Below are 14864 nucleotides of genomic sequence, written 5' to 3' on the forward strand. Positions count from 1 at the left end.
TACTTTACCTAAACATGTTGCAGGTCTTCCTCCAGGTCCCGTGCGCAGCAGCTTCGGTGCGGCCTGTCTGAACTGACAGACCGCTCAGCCAATCACAGCGGCAGTCCTGGCCAGTCATTGGCTGAGCAGTCTGTCAGCTAAGACAGGCCGCACCGAAGCTGCAGCTGTCCGTGGGACCGGGAGGAAGAAGCAGCGCAGGAGAAGACCTGTGAAATCGTCGGTTGTCCGCCGCGCATCGCTATTCCACGAAGCTGCAGCTGTGCGCAGGATCGGGAGGAAGAAGTAGTGCAGGAGAAGACCTTGTGAAATCGTCGGTTGCCCGCAGCGCATCGCTATTCCACGCAGCAATGCGCGGTCGGTGACGGATGACTTTAGGTTTGAACCTAAATAAACGATCAGCCGATGACACGATCAACGGCTGATCGTTGTCTCTATTCCACGGAGCAATAATCGGCCGATTATCGCTCTGTGGAATAGGCCTCTGCTGGACATACAGTGTAGGACCTATTAGTGTATAGACAGCAACATGTAGGGTTAATAGCAATTGTCCTGATATAGTCACTTCAAGAGCTCAGTGTTGGGGCTAACACATCTAGTGATCAAACCCTCCAAAGTGAGCTGTTAGGACCTCAACCTGACTCAACCCAAGTCGGCTGTCAATCATTCTTAGGGGAGGGGGAGAGGCCTGGAGACAGAGCGGGTGCAAACAGTAAAGACGCTGGAGCACAGAGCAGAGATGCTGCGGGACGCTTGTGTGATAGGCAAATGGAAACCAGCAGCACTGATTCATGCATATCTATACTGTCTGTATCTGGACGTGCTCCTTGGCATCAGGTCAAATCGTTCAGATGAAAGATTATTATGACACACACCTGAAGAACTATTAATATCTAGGCACTGTTGTATTTTATAGCTCAAATAATATATTTTTTCCTTTTTTTTTTAAGCCAAAAATGTTTTGGGGACATTTTTAGACGTCTTTTGCATATTTTTATTTGTCAACTTTTTTAGCATAATTGTTTTTTATCATATTTTTAGCCACGTTTTGTCCAGTTGCCAAAGTTATTGTGCAGCCCATATTATGTGCCTTAACATAACATATGAAATAAAATGTGGCCTTATCTTGAAAGTAAGCGACTAAAAAACGAGCCCAACACAAATTTGAAGGTCTTTTCCGGCAAAACATTTTTCTTCCAAAGCAAAAGGTATCGGAAAGTTATATAGACTTGTCATCTACTTCTAATTATAAATCGCAAGGCTTCCAGTACTTATCAGCTGCTGTATGCCCTGCAGGAAGTGGTGTATTTTTCCCAGTCAGACACAGTGCTCTCTGTTGCCACCTCTGTCCATGTCAGGAACTGTGCAGATAAGGAGTTTCTGTGGGGATTTGTTACAGTCCCTGTCACAGACAGAGCAACAGAGAGCACTGTATCAGACTGGAAAGAAAACAACATTTCCTGGACATACATCATAGATAGATAGATAGATAGATAGATAGATAGATATTTAGAAATCTTTATAACTTTCTGATACTAATTGATTTTAAAGGGGGAAAAAAATCACCAGAGTACCCCTTTAAGGCCATATCAATGACAGCAATAGGGGACATTTTTATCATACTGAGATTTATTAAAATTCCTGGAATAAATACAGCCGTTTTGGTGATAAGAGGGGTTGTCACCTTCTGACAAGACAAATGTCCACACGCAAATTACTTTAGATACTCACCACAAACTCCACATTGCACGTCCACAGCAAATTCTGCTGCGTCTGAACACACCCTTATCCCAAGTGTGTCACAACACGTGTAACCTCTGCAAGGCCGAACACTGTCACAGAGTTGTAGTACAGGTAATTCTCTTATAACTACTATAATTGTCACACGCACTATATATATAAGTACCGTAAATTCTCCAGGCACGGCCTAGGCTCACATGTCCTCAGCACAAGTATAAGTCATCTCATATCTGGAACTGAAACAATTATTCTTATCTACGAACACTTAAGACGTCCGGGCAGAGCTGAGAACGTGAGAGCCGCTGCAGGTAAAGATGGCTCTAGAGGTGTGAATATTCAACACGTCATATACGCTGTACAACAACGTGACAGTCTATCTGATCAGCGCACATTACATTACGCTGGTTTGTGCACTCTTTTCTAACATCATTGTCGAACCTATTAAGGTTGGTATTTCGTATACTGGGAATCTTGTATAAGACTTATCCATAGGGTTCTACAGGTTACGTTACCCTTACAACCCCACAGGATTCTCTTGTTTCTGGCTACCCATTCCATCCCGTCAACTATTAGACCCCTAGCCTGCCTCTTATTCATCCACGCCAAAATAGTACTGGCTAGTTATTGGAAATCCTGTACACTCCCCTAGGACAAGGAATATATAGCAGCAATAAACTAATCTTTTCAATACGAAAAGGCCCTATCTTACAGGACTGGATCAATGTACCTTTTGTATGTAAATGGGGACTTTGGGCAGGCTCTTCATACTGTAAAGATAGATAGAGGGCTGGATAGATATGAGCCCCTAACATGTCCCCACCATACATTGTGTATTGTACTCCCAGATAGTATTGCTTATCTATGTCTATCACATGTATATTGTGCCATACCCGCTGTTTGAACTGTATACCCTCTTTTCAGGTCGTTTCTGTACTTTGTTCTTTGTTGTACGTCCACATATTGGACAATTGTGTTTATATCACCTGTTTGCGCTGCTGTTTGTGCTATCAGTTTTTTGGTATTGGTTTAAAAAATTCAATAAAAGACATTGAACCAGGATGCTTGTCAAAAATCCAAGGTGGACATGTAGGTTGCCCACTGCGGTTTCCATGTCAAGATGTAACTTGTCATATACTGTATGATGACTGAAAGACAAATATTTGGTCAACCGTTATTTTTCCCAACCCTTCCATACACTTGGATGCTTGGCCGAGCGTTCATATGTTGTGAATTAGGGATGAGTCTGATCGTTCAGAATTTGAATCTCGGTGGCTGAAGTTGGATGCTGCCCTAAGGCTGCCTCGAAAACATACATGCAGCCATAGACCGGTTTCAGGACTGCTTAGGGCTGCATCCAACTTCATCAACCACCGGTAAGCAGATAGAGAAGGATTGGACACAAGTTGCTTGGACTCCTCATCTACTTGAGGGCAATGGGACTGGGCATTGTCCATTATTCACTGTAATACAAGGAACAACAGTCGTTAGTACAATCATAAGTACGACTGGTGATCATTCCTATACACTATTGTGTATAGTAGTTGAATGATCTCAATAACTATGTGTACATATGTGTACACCGAAATATCTGAACGATTAACAACAATTTTATGATCAGCTCAAAAGGTGCGATCAAAGTCACAGGAACAAATTTCCGCTAGCGGTTTGCTCGCTGCCTGTATACACATGGATAAATTATCACTTAAATTCGGACTATATAACGATTTTTCGCACGTCTTCCTCCCTGGGTCCCGTGGCGCAGCATCAACTCCGGAGCGGCCTGACTGAGCTATCAGACCGATCAGCCAATCACTGGCCATGGCGGTCCCGGCCTGTGATTGGCTGAGCGGTCTGACAGCTCAGTCAGACCGCACGAAAGCTGATGCTGCGTCGCGGGACTCGGGGAGGAAGACGGAGTAGAGGAGAAGCCCAGCTAGGTCATGTATGCTGCCGACGACACGATTATCGGCTGATCGTTTTCTCTATTACACCGAGCGATAATCGGCCCAATGGAATAGGCCCCAAACCCTCATACTGTCAGTGCAGGGGTTATACTATGGACGGTGGCTGGGCTCACATGTATGTATCACAAGTCCTAGGCCTCTGCCAGAGAGCCACCTCTATCACGGAGCACAATGCAAAGCTAAATGCCATTCACTGACATAGAGTCCTATAATAATAAATAGGATACGCCATCACTACATGATCGCCCACGGGTCTGACCACCAATCCCAAGAATGCAGGGGACGCAGTGCTCCATCCTTCTCATTGTATCCCCCATGCACAGCGCCCACGGCAACTTGGCTTGAAGTGAATGGAGGTGGCTGGGAACTACATGGTACCCAGAAATATAAATGTCCCAAAGTTCACCCCTCCACACACGTCTGCAACATATCCGCCACATGTGAATATTCACTTAAACAGAAAAAAGTGCAGGCACAAAGTGAGCACATTGCCCATAGCAACCTATCAGGTGACAGCTGTCATTACGTAATACAGGATGCAAGGAGAATCGAGATCTGATTGGTTTAAAGGGGTAGTCCTATCTTATAAAGTGGCGTCACATCATCCAGACAGGGCTCCCCGACCTGTGGTCACCAGCTGTGACACAAAAATACAATACCCATCATGCCTGGAGAGCTGGAGGCCTTGTAAACATACCCTTTGGATATATGCCATAGGGCAGATGCCACCCTAGCTTGCTATGTAGTCCGATTCGACCACCTAAGCTACAACAAGGGCATCATGGGTGATCACAACATCTATTCTCTGTTCTATGGAAAGCTGCAGTCACACCACATACATGTAAACATGATGGGCTTGTTGTTTAGTGCCAGTTGGCCACCTATACGCATTCCTATGGAAGCAACTGGTGAGTGCCAGCTGCAGCTCAGTGCCAACACATGGCAGTCATTGTTCTGCTTCTACTTAGGGGGCAAAGTAAAGTTGCATAACTGAAAAAACAGTAAAGTGTCATGTAGCAGGGGGTGCCTATCCCATACCCAGTGACCATCAGAGGACAGGCTGTACCCCATACCCACTGCCCATCACACTACAGGCTGTGACCCATACCCACTGCCCATTACACTACAGGCTGTACCCCACACCCACTGCCCATCACACTACGGGCTGTGCCCCATACACAGTGCCAGCACACTACAAGCTGTGCCCATACTTACTGCCCATTAAACTACAGGCTGTGCCCCATATGCAGTGCCCATCACAGGACAGGCTGTGCCCCATACCCATCACAGGACAGGCTGTGCCCCATACCCATCACAGGACAGGCTGTGCCCCATACCCATCACAGGACAGGCTGTGCCCCATACCCATCACAGGACAGGCTGTGCCCCATACCCATCACAGGACAGGCTGTGCCCCATACCCATCACAGGACAGGCTGTGCCCCATACCCATCACAGGACAGGCTGTGCCCCATACCCATCACAGGACAGGCTGTGCCCCATACCCATCACAGGACAGGCTGTGCCCCATACCCATCACAGGACAGGCTGTGCCCCATACCCATCACAGGACAGGCTGTGTCCCATACCCATCACAGGACAGGCTGTGCCCCATACCCAGTGCCCATCACAGGACAGGCTGTGCCCCATACCCATCACAGGACAGGCTGTACCCCATACCCATCACAGGACAGGCTGTGCCCCATACCCATCACAGGATAGGCTGTGCCCCATACCCATCACAGGACAGGCTGTGCCCCATACCCATCACAGGACAGGCTGTGCCCCATACCCATCACAGGACAGGCTGTGCCCCATACCCATCACAGGACAGGCTGTGCCCCATACCCATCACAGGACAGGCTGTGCCCATACGCATCACAGGACAGGCTGTGCCCCATACCCATCACAGGACAGGCTGTGCCCCATACCCATCACAGGACAGGCTGTGCCCCATACCCATCACAGGACAGGCTGTGCCCCATACCCATCACAGGACAGGCTGTGCCCCATACCCATCACACGACAGGCTGTGCCCATACTCAGTGCCCACACAGGCCGCCTGGCACAGCACTGACACACACTGGCAGTCCCATCCTGGCACAGCTGGCAGCAGTCATGCCCCCGTACCTTGTACACATCCCCGTAGGTGCCGCTGCCAATCCTCTGGATGAGCTCGAAATCCTCCTGCGGATTCCTCCGGGACAGGTCGCAGCCTGTGCTCATGGTGACCGCCCGGGGGGCCCCGGACCCCGCTGACTCTCACAGGCTGGCTCAGGGCAGCAGCTCTCCGGTCACAGTTCACACAACAAGCGGCTTTGGCCTGGGAGTCCTCTCACCGCAGAAAACGTAGATACGTACAGGAGCCCGGAGAATTCAAGCCCCGTAGATCCCACAACATGGCTCCCGAGCCGGGCCTGTGCGCAGGCGCAGTGCGGGGGCAGAGGCCCGTGCCAGGGGTGGGGAGAGAGGAAGACGGAGAGGAGGGCACCGGCAGTGTGTACACGGAGCGGCACCGGGCCGGACACTGAGCAGGGTCACGTGCTGCAGGGCGCTGCATGCTGGACATAGCTGTCCGATACACACATAGGACATTATACACACATTATAGACGTGTCGTCATTATGTTTGTTACAGCGAGGTAGTAAACAGCTAGTCCACAGCAACATCCCCCCACCTGTGGCTCCCCAGCTGCTCTACAACTACAACTCCCATCATTCCCTGACATTATGTATAATACTGTGTCCCCAGCTGCTCTACAACTACAACTCCCATCATTCCCTGACATGTATAGTACTGTGTGTCCCCAGCTTCTCTACAACTACAACTCCCATCATTCCCTGACATTATGTATAGTACTGTGTGTCCCCAGCTGCTCTACAACTACAACTACCATCATTCCCTGACATTATGTATAGTACTGTGTGTCCCCAGCTGCTCTACAACTACAACTCCCATCATGCCCTGACATTATGTATAGTACTGTGTTCCCAACCTGTGGCTCCCCAGCTGCTCTACAACTACAACTCCCATCATGCTCAGTCAATATGTATAGTATTGTCCTGACAAAATGTATACTACTGTGTTCCCCAACCTGTGGCTTTCCACTTGTGGCAATACTACAACTCCCATCATGTCCTGACAGTATGTATAGAACAGGGTTTCTTAACCTTCAGCTCTCCAGTTGTGGCAATACTACAACTCCCATCAATGCCTAACAATATGTATACTACTGTGTTCCCTAACCCGTGGCTCTCCACTTGTGGCAATACTACAGCTCCCACCATGGATAGTACTGTGTTCTTCAACCTGTGGCTCATTTCAAGCTGTTTATATTTTCTGACAAACATATGGAAGTGTGGTACACAGATCAGACAACTAGCAGGTTCCAGTATGGAGGCCTTGCGGTGAGTACTTCAGTCCTGCGTGATCATGTAGGTAGACATTGCATACACCTAGTAGTGATATGAGAGACCCTAACAGCTTAGCAATATGTGGAGGACACCTGGTGCCAGCAAGCTACAGTTTGAAAGCAGACAGAGCACGGAATTGCTTGTTCTCTGATCTGTTACCTACCTTGGAGGCCACAGGTTGCATCAAGCTTGCAGTGTATAGATAGCAGGTAGCAGCGCAGGACCTCTATGCCCCAGCTCAGACACAAGGACACCTATCTACTTATGGGGGGCGCCTATCTACCTATAGTGAGGTGGCATCTGAATACCTACAGGGGGCATATACCTAGTAGGGGCACCAGCTACCTACTGGGAGCACCTCTCTACCTAAAAAGGTAGACTCCTGGCTACCTACAGGGGGGCAACTTGCATTTAACAGAAAATGTTCCTGATGATTGGAGAATGTACAATGTTATACCAATCCACAAGAAGGGTGGTAGAAAAGAGCCCAGTAACTACAGGCCAGTTAGCTTAACATCTGGTAAAAATTATGGAAAAACTTCTAAAAAAAAAAAAGAAGATAATGGATCACCTAAGAATCAAAAATTTGATAGGTCAAAGCCAGCTTGGCTTTACTGCAGGCAAATCATGTCAGACTAATCTCATTGATTTCTTTGATTATGTCACAAAAGTGCTGGATGAAGGTGGTGCTGTGGATATCACCTATCTGGACTTCAGCAAAGCCCTTGATACAATTCCCCATAAAGAGCTGATATAAAAGTTACAGAAAATTGGGCTTATCTCTGGAAAGTTCAGTGGATTTGTGGTTGGCTGAAGGATAGATATCAGAGGGTTGTTGGTAAAAGACATAGAAGAAGGTTTGGTAGGTAAGGATAGTGACATAGGAGAAGGTTTGGTAGGTAAGGATAGTGACATAGGAGAAGGTTTGATAGGTAAGGATAGTGACATAGGAGAAGGTTTGGTAGGTAAGGATAGTGACATAGGAGAAGGTTTGGTAGGTAAGGATAGTGACATAGGAGAAGGTTTGGTAGGTAAGGATAGTGACATAGGAGAAGGTTTGGTAGGTAAGGATAGTGACATAGGAGAAGGTTTGGTAGGTAAGGATAGTGACATAGGAGAAGGTTTGGTAGGTAAAGTGTGTCACATAGGAGACGGTTTGGTAGGTAAGGATAGTGACATAGGAAAAGGTTTGGTAGGTAAGGATAGTGACATAGGAGACGGTTTGGTAGGTAAAGATAGTGACATAAGAGAAGGTTTGGTAGGTAAGGATAGTGACATAGGAGAAGGTTTGGTAGGTAAAGTGTGTCACATAGGAGACGGTTTGGTAGGTAAGGATAGTGACATAGGAAAAGGTTTGGTAGGTAAGGATAGTGACATAGGAGACGGTTTGGTAGGTAAAGATAGTGACATAGGAGAAGGTTTGGTAGGTAAGGATAGTGACATAGGAGAAGGTTTGGTAGGTAAGGATAGTGACATAGGAGAAGGTTTGGTAGGTAAGGATAGTGACATAGGAGAAGGTTTGGTAGGTAAAGTGTGTGACATAGGAGAAGGTTTGGTAGGTAAGGATAGTGACATAGGAGAAGGTTTGGTAGGTAAGGATAGTGACATAGGAGAAGGTTTGGTAGGTAAGGATAGTGACATAGGAGAAGGTTTGGTAGGTAAAGTGTGTGATATAGGAGAAGGTTTGGTAGGTAAGGTTTATCTGCTGATGACAAACATGACAAAAACATGTGCAATTGTGCTTGATAAATCTCCCCCTATATGTTGATATATGTTGCAGCAATCCAGGGATCCGGCAGAGGCAAACACCAGCATAGAGTCGCAGCAATCTGGGAGTCAGGCAGAAGCAGTCTAGTATACAAGCCAGGGATCAAACAGTCATATACTCACATGTATATACAGTATACTTTATGGTATACCTACATGCAGGGCCGGCGTCAGCACAAGGCTTACCTGGGCAAGTGCCAGGGCCCACAGCATCTCTAGGGGCCCAGAGAGGGAGAGGGGGACGGTTTTCTGATGTTTAGCCTGCTCACTGTTGTTCAGGGTGAGAACTGAACATCAGAAGACACAGGAGACGGAGCAGGATCTGCACAGAGAGAGAAAAGGGATAAGGACCTGATCACATGGCCTAAAGTTCCTCAACCTTACAGTGTGGAGAGCAGCCTAACAGAGAGGAGGAGGGTGAAGACTGAGCTGTAACTGCTGTATGTCAATAATGGTGGTGTCTCATGTTATTGTGCATAGTGTGTAAATGAGGGGCCCGCTGAGGCTCTGTTGTCCAAGGGCCCGCAAAAACCTGGAGCCGGCCCTGCCTACATGTATACATAACCAATTAAAGAAGAAGTCCCATTAGGATAAAAAAAGCAGGTGGGTGCAGGAACATAAGAAAGAAAGAATACTTACCTGTCCCTGTAGTGCCGCTCCCGGGCTGCAAGCTGTCGTTTCGGCCAGCATCCGGGTAAATCACGTACCCAGCTCCTCCAGCTGCACCATCACTGCCCAGCTGCTGATCGATTGTCCAACACGTCGCCTCCCCCCCCAGTGACTGGAGCATTGTCCAGCCCTAGTAACATTAGCTGAGCAGACAACATGATGTTGCAGCTAGAGCTAGCTGCAGGAGGCCGGCGGCTGTCAGTGAGAACCAAAAGCGTCGATACGCGGCACGAGGATTGGTAAGTATACTTTTTTTTTTTTATTATATTCCTGCACCAACCTGCCTTCTTGTAATTTTTTTGTTTTCATGGGACTTCTCGAGTTGTTGGGGTGTGACATCCAGCTGTTTGTCCAAACCATTGTGCCCATAATACATTGAGGGGGGGATTTATCAAGACCGGCATCTCACACTCCGATCTTTAAAAGCCTCCAGCCAGCACACAGGATCTATGTTCAGCGCACCGTCACTGAAATCTACGTCATTTGGGACCTGCCATAGATTTCACCAACAATTAACCCCTGCTACAAGCATACATTGTGATAAAAAAAAGAAGACTGCGCTGTACATTTTGTAGTTGGCAAGCTGGGTTACTACAGTTTAGTTATCATTCAATGGGAGCTGAGCTATAATAATCCAGCAAAGCCACTATATAATGTACAGAGCTATCTGCTTCTAGCTCTGTGCATTGTATATGTGGTTGCTGTGGCTCTGGAGGCAGCTGATCAGTGGGGGTGTTAGTTGTAGGGCCCCTACCAATCACCTATCAATAGCCCTTTCTGATGATGTGCCATTAATAAAAAAATAATCATGAAAACCCCCTTTAACACATACAAAAATAGCAACAACAAAAAAAACCTGGCTACATGAACAAGGAGGGAGGTTAAAGTCACAAAGTAAATTCCCATTTTATATATATTTCAGCTTGAAGCTGAATACATTCTTATTCTATATACCATACATCCTCAATCACTTCTTTCTCTTAATGATTCATTCCTATCCCAGTGTTCTGTCCCTTTAGATCCCAGTTTAGCATGCTGCTTCCCCCTCTCTGATTCATTATTTCCTCTTCTCGTTTCCCTGCTGGCTGCTCTGTAGTATTCATTTCTTTCTCTGAACGCCATTCCCAAACTATTTCCACTTAATAGTTGAATAAAATACTTAAATGTTCTATGTGATAGTGGAAATGTTACACTATTGTGCTGCTTTGGTGCTGGCAAGGGGGGGGGGGGGGGGGGGGGCTGAAATATTGAATTAGAAAGGTTCATTCTCTGCAAACTCATGCTGTCCAAACATTGTTCTCTACTTCATTAATGCAAATATTATTGTGCAGCAAGGCAACAATCCAAAGCATACTTCTAAGGCTGTAGGCCGTATTACACAGCTCGATAATCCGGGGAAGCGAGCGCTGACCTGTCATCTCAGCGCTTGCTTCCCCTTTATTCCCCGCTTGTTGCCTGTGCTATTACATGCACAGACAGGGAGCAGCAGGAGTGGTGGCCTGGACTATCCTTAGATCATTTGGGTGGCACATTGAAGTCAACGGCAGTCTGCTGCCACCACTCCTACAGCCATAGGTTGTATCCATGTTTTCCTGGCAGCAGCCGGGAGTCAAATGCCCAGAATCCGACTTCAGCCAAACTTAAACGTTCGGCAAGTTCGCTCATCTTTAGTCTTTTTACTGTTTCCTTCTGCATGGGATAGCATAATAGACAACACTATTTTAGATGGAGAACTCAGATCAAGTGCAATGATGATGATGATCTCTCTCTCGTGGCAAATATGGGCTGCATTAGGAGAGCAATATCAAAGGGAAAATAGGAGTCAAGATAGCAAACAACCCATGCATGCTACGTCATCTAAAACAGAAGACATACTCCAAAAGCCTCTTAAAATTACTACCACTGGCCTCAACAGAGGGTGCAATGGGTTCTGGGAACCATAGAGAAGAAGGTTCATGTAAGACTTCTGCCACATCATGAGGAACAGACTTGAGCTAACAAAGATGAGTAGAAATGTAGAGCTACTGTCTTTTACTCACACAGTTATAATGAGCAGTAGAGACACAGGGAGTTAGGGCCTGTTCACACTGAGCAAATTCGGCGGAATTCCGCGGCGGAGAGCTTCTGCTTGTGTGCCTCCGCTCTCCGCTCAAAGAAATTGATGTGTTAATTCTTTGAGCGGAGGCACACGAGCCCTCCAATAGACACAATGTTTGACACTAAGGCAGGCAGAATTTGCTCAGTGTGAACAGGCCCTTATAGGTACAAAAGCCTATAAGGCTGCAGTCGGGGCGAGCTCAGGCTTCATGGTGCCCTGTACAAAATGGCCATCTGATGACCCCCGAACCCCTCTTTAGCCCAGACTTTTCCTTTACGCTGCTGGAACAGCTGAATAATGATACTGTGGAGCCATGATGGTGACCACAGACCTACATGATGGATACACACAATGTATCACTGATGCATCCTGGGTGTTTTACACAATCAAATTATCCTTTATTACAACTTTCCCAGGCTGCCATATCTGCCTAGGTCCCCAATTCTCATATTGTAGAATAAATAGTCAGATTTGTTACCCAGGAGCCAGGAAAAGCTGGGTAAGAATCCATTGGAAGCTGTAACTGACACATCTACCATGTTATTCTAAAACTGCAAAATTCTACAGCTACCTAGTTAGGCAGATTTACATTCCAGGGTTCCAGGAAAGTTGTGTAACAACCACATGGAGGTATAATAGAGATGGCTAAATATTAACTCTACCTAGATAAATGGAACATGCCCCATTCAGATTAGTCTTTCAGTAACTCGGGAAAGCTAGTTTACTCACCCATTGGCTAACCCTATCTAACTAGAGAGTGTGTATAGCATCACAAGACTTGGAATCCATCATGTATGACCCATCTGCTTAGATTGTTCATAAAAAATCCCTACTGCCTATATAGGCAATATTAACATTTAGGCACCTGGGAAAGCTGATGTCCAGCTTTATGACTTTAAGCAAAATTAATGAAAGCAAAGAACACAAAATAAAAACGCAACACATTGTAATCAGCTTGTCACAATTTTATTTAAAATCACATGACAACGAAAATGGTACTGAGCTGAAAACCCACTGATGGTTGGTGGATCTCCTTTATTCAAAAATGGCAGTCAGTTTATATATCCCGGGGCGTGTGTTCTTCTACTTAGGCTTGCGTCAGTACTTCATTGGCTTAGGTACGAAAAGAGTTACTTGCATAGCACTAGTGTTTTCTTACATAAGCTTTAGGGAATTTAAACATCTCTACTTGTTTAGAAGGTCAGCAACATATTGTAATGGCATCACTAAATATACAAAATATGACATCCTTAACAGATTCCTGATTCAGTAAAGAAAAAAAACCTGTGGAGGAAACCTCTAGAGAGCCATTGCTGGAAAGTTGCCCTTCCCCTGAGCTTAGAGGATAATGAAATTATAATATAACATGGTTTAGTAGTCTAAAGCAGACCACCTTTTTCCCCTGCTAGAACCTCCAAATTACACCAAAGGTAGGAGCAGGGCTGTATTAACAGCTGCTGCTGCCCTAGGCACTAAACCTGAAGACACCCCATCTTCACGCACCTATTTGCGATACCAGACCTGACCAATACCACCATACCCCCCACCCCCCTGGAAAAGACACCAGATTTACTGGCAAGTCTGAACAGGAGGAGGGAAACTAAAAAAATAAAAACAAAAAAAATTGTTTTTTTCTGTCCCCCTGCTCCCTGGTGCTGCCCCCCTGCAAGGTGCTGCCCTAGGCACCGGACCACGGGTGCCTAGTGGTAAATACGGCCCTGCATAGGAGCAGGGCCGATTCAAGGGTTTCTGCCGCCTGAGGCAAACCTCAGGCGGCCGCCCCGAGTGATAGCCGGCATCCCCCCCGGATCACCCCCCCCCCCGCCGCCGCCGCAGCCATCTACTCACCTGTCCCACACCGCAGCCGGCCCGCGATCTCTGCTGTCTCCACATCCCGTCAGGTCCCGCGATGTCACCCTGCAGCTGTCACAGACCTCCAGGCTGTGGTGAGTGAGTGGGGTGATCGGGTCGCGCGGGGCGGTCCCGCGCGACCCGATCACCCCAGCGCGTCCCCCACCGACCCCAGGCACTCACAACAGCCTGGAGGTCCGTGACAGCTGCAGGGTGACATCTCGGGACCTGACGGGATGTGGAGAGCACGGGCGACGGGACAGGTGAGCGGCCGCTGTCATTTTTGTTAAGTGATACTTAACAAAAATGACAGCAGGGGGGACATAATGCCGCCCCCTGCCGGACCGCAAATTCTGCCGCCTGAGGCGGAAGGCTCATTCCGCCTTATGGCAGAAGCGGGCCTGCGTAGGAGAGAGTAAAGTAGTCAAGCTCAAGGTCCTCCAAGATAAATAAGATAGATAACAGATAATTTGATAGATAAATGGACAGAGAAATATTAGATAGATAGATACCCGTAGATTAGATTGCCTTCCCCTGGATCAACACAGTTGGATTTCCCTGGGTTGAACCTGATGGACTATTGTCTTCTTTCAACCTTATTAACTGTTACTATGTTAGATTATAAATAGCAGAAATGTATGCCATGTAAAGTGACAAGGGCTGATAGTATTATCCCAATATATGTTTGTTAGTACTTCTATAAATCTCCTATAAACAGAAGTTAATATATAAAGTAAAGAACTAAATCTCGAGTGAGTGTAAGGCTGCATTCACACATTCTTGGAAGTTGTCCGTGCTCACGTATCCGTGCGCACAGACAATTTTACAGCCCATTGCTTTCTATTGGGCTATTCAGACATTCAGACGATTTCACGGATCCGTGATCCATTCCGTTTAAAAATAGGACATGTCCTAACTCGGAACGGAAGCATGGAACGGATTCCCCATAGAAATCAATAAGATCCGTGTTTTTCACAGATGTACACGGATGTGAATGCAGCCGAAGTTTATATTTCACTGCTTCTCTATATGTGATTGATCGTGATGGTTGATTGAACCTGGCTGTGAAGGAGGCCAGATAATAAAACAGGTCTGGTGGAAGTCCAAGCCTGGGGCAACACACATATCGGTCTATGTCTACTATGTGACAGTGGAGATTGGAGATAGGAGTTTGAGAGTGTGATAGAACAAACTGATGGTAAACTGCATATTGTTTTGACATTGTGCTGCCAAGTCCTCGTCTTGCAAAGTTGATGATCTGAAAGAAATAGGTAATATTAAGCCCCTTTTACGTGGGGGGACTGTGAGGAGCAAACATGCCCTCTCAGCAGTGGCGTTACTACCGCAGAGGCCCTCCCGATCAAT

The 14864-nt window shown here is 46.8% G+C and overlaps 1 protein-coding gene across 5 annotated transcripts in view; it reads right to left on the reverse strand.

The window, feature by feature from the left end:
- The window catches only part of MAP4K3 (mitogen-activated protein kinase kinase kinase kinase 3), a 185063-nt gene extending 178894 nt beyond the window's left edge, over positions 1-6169 (reverse strand). For 2 of the 5 annotated variants that reach the window (XM_069955269.1, XM_069955268.1), the window contains exon 1: positions 5832-6169. In XM_069955269.1, the coding sequence (XP_069811370.1) occupies positions 5832-5927 (96 nt within the window). In that variant the 5' untranslated portion in view covers positions 5928-6169. The remainder of the gene's footprint in view (positions 1-5831) is intronic. The other 3 variants (XM_069955270.1, XM_069955271.1, XM_069955272.1) reach the window with 3 other exon arrangements.
- Between the last annotated feature and the right edge of the window lie 8695 nt (positions 6170-14864).

Source organism: Dendropsophus ebraccatus, chromosome 15, assembly GCF_027789765.1.
Source record: "Dendropsophus ebraccatus isolate aDenEbr1 chromosome 15, aDenEbr1.pat, whole genome shotgun sequence".
Classification (NCBI taxonomy): domain Eukaryota; kingdom Metazoa; phylum Chordata; class Amphibia; order Anura; family Hylidae; genus Dendropsophus; species Dendropsophus ebraccatus.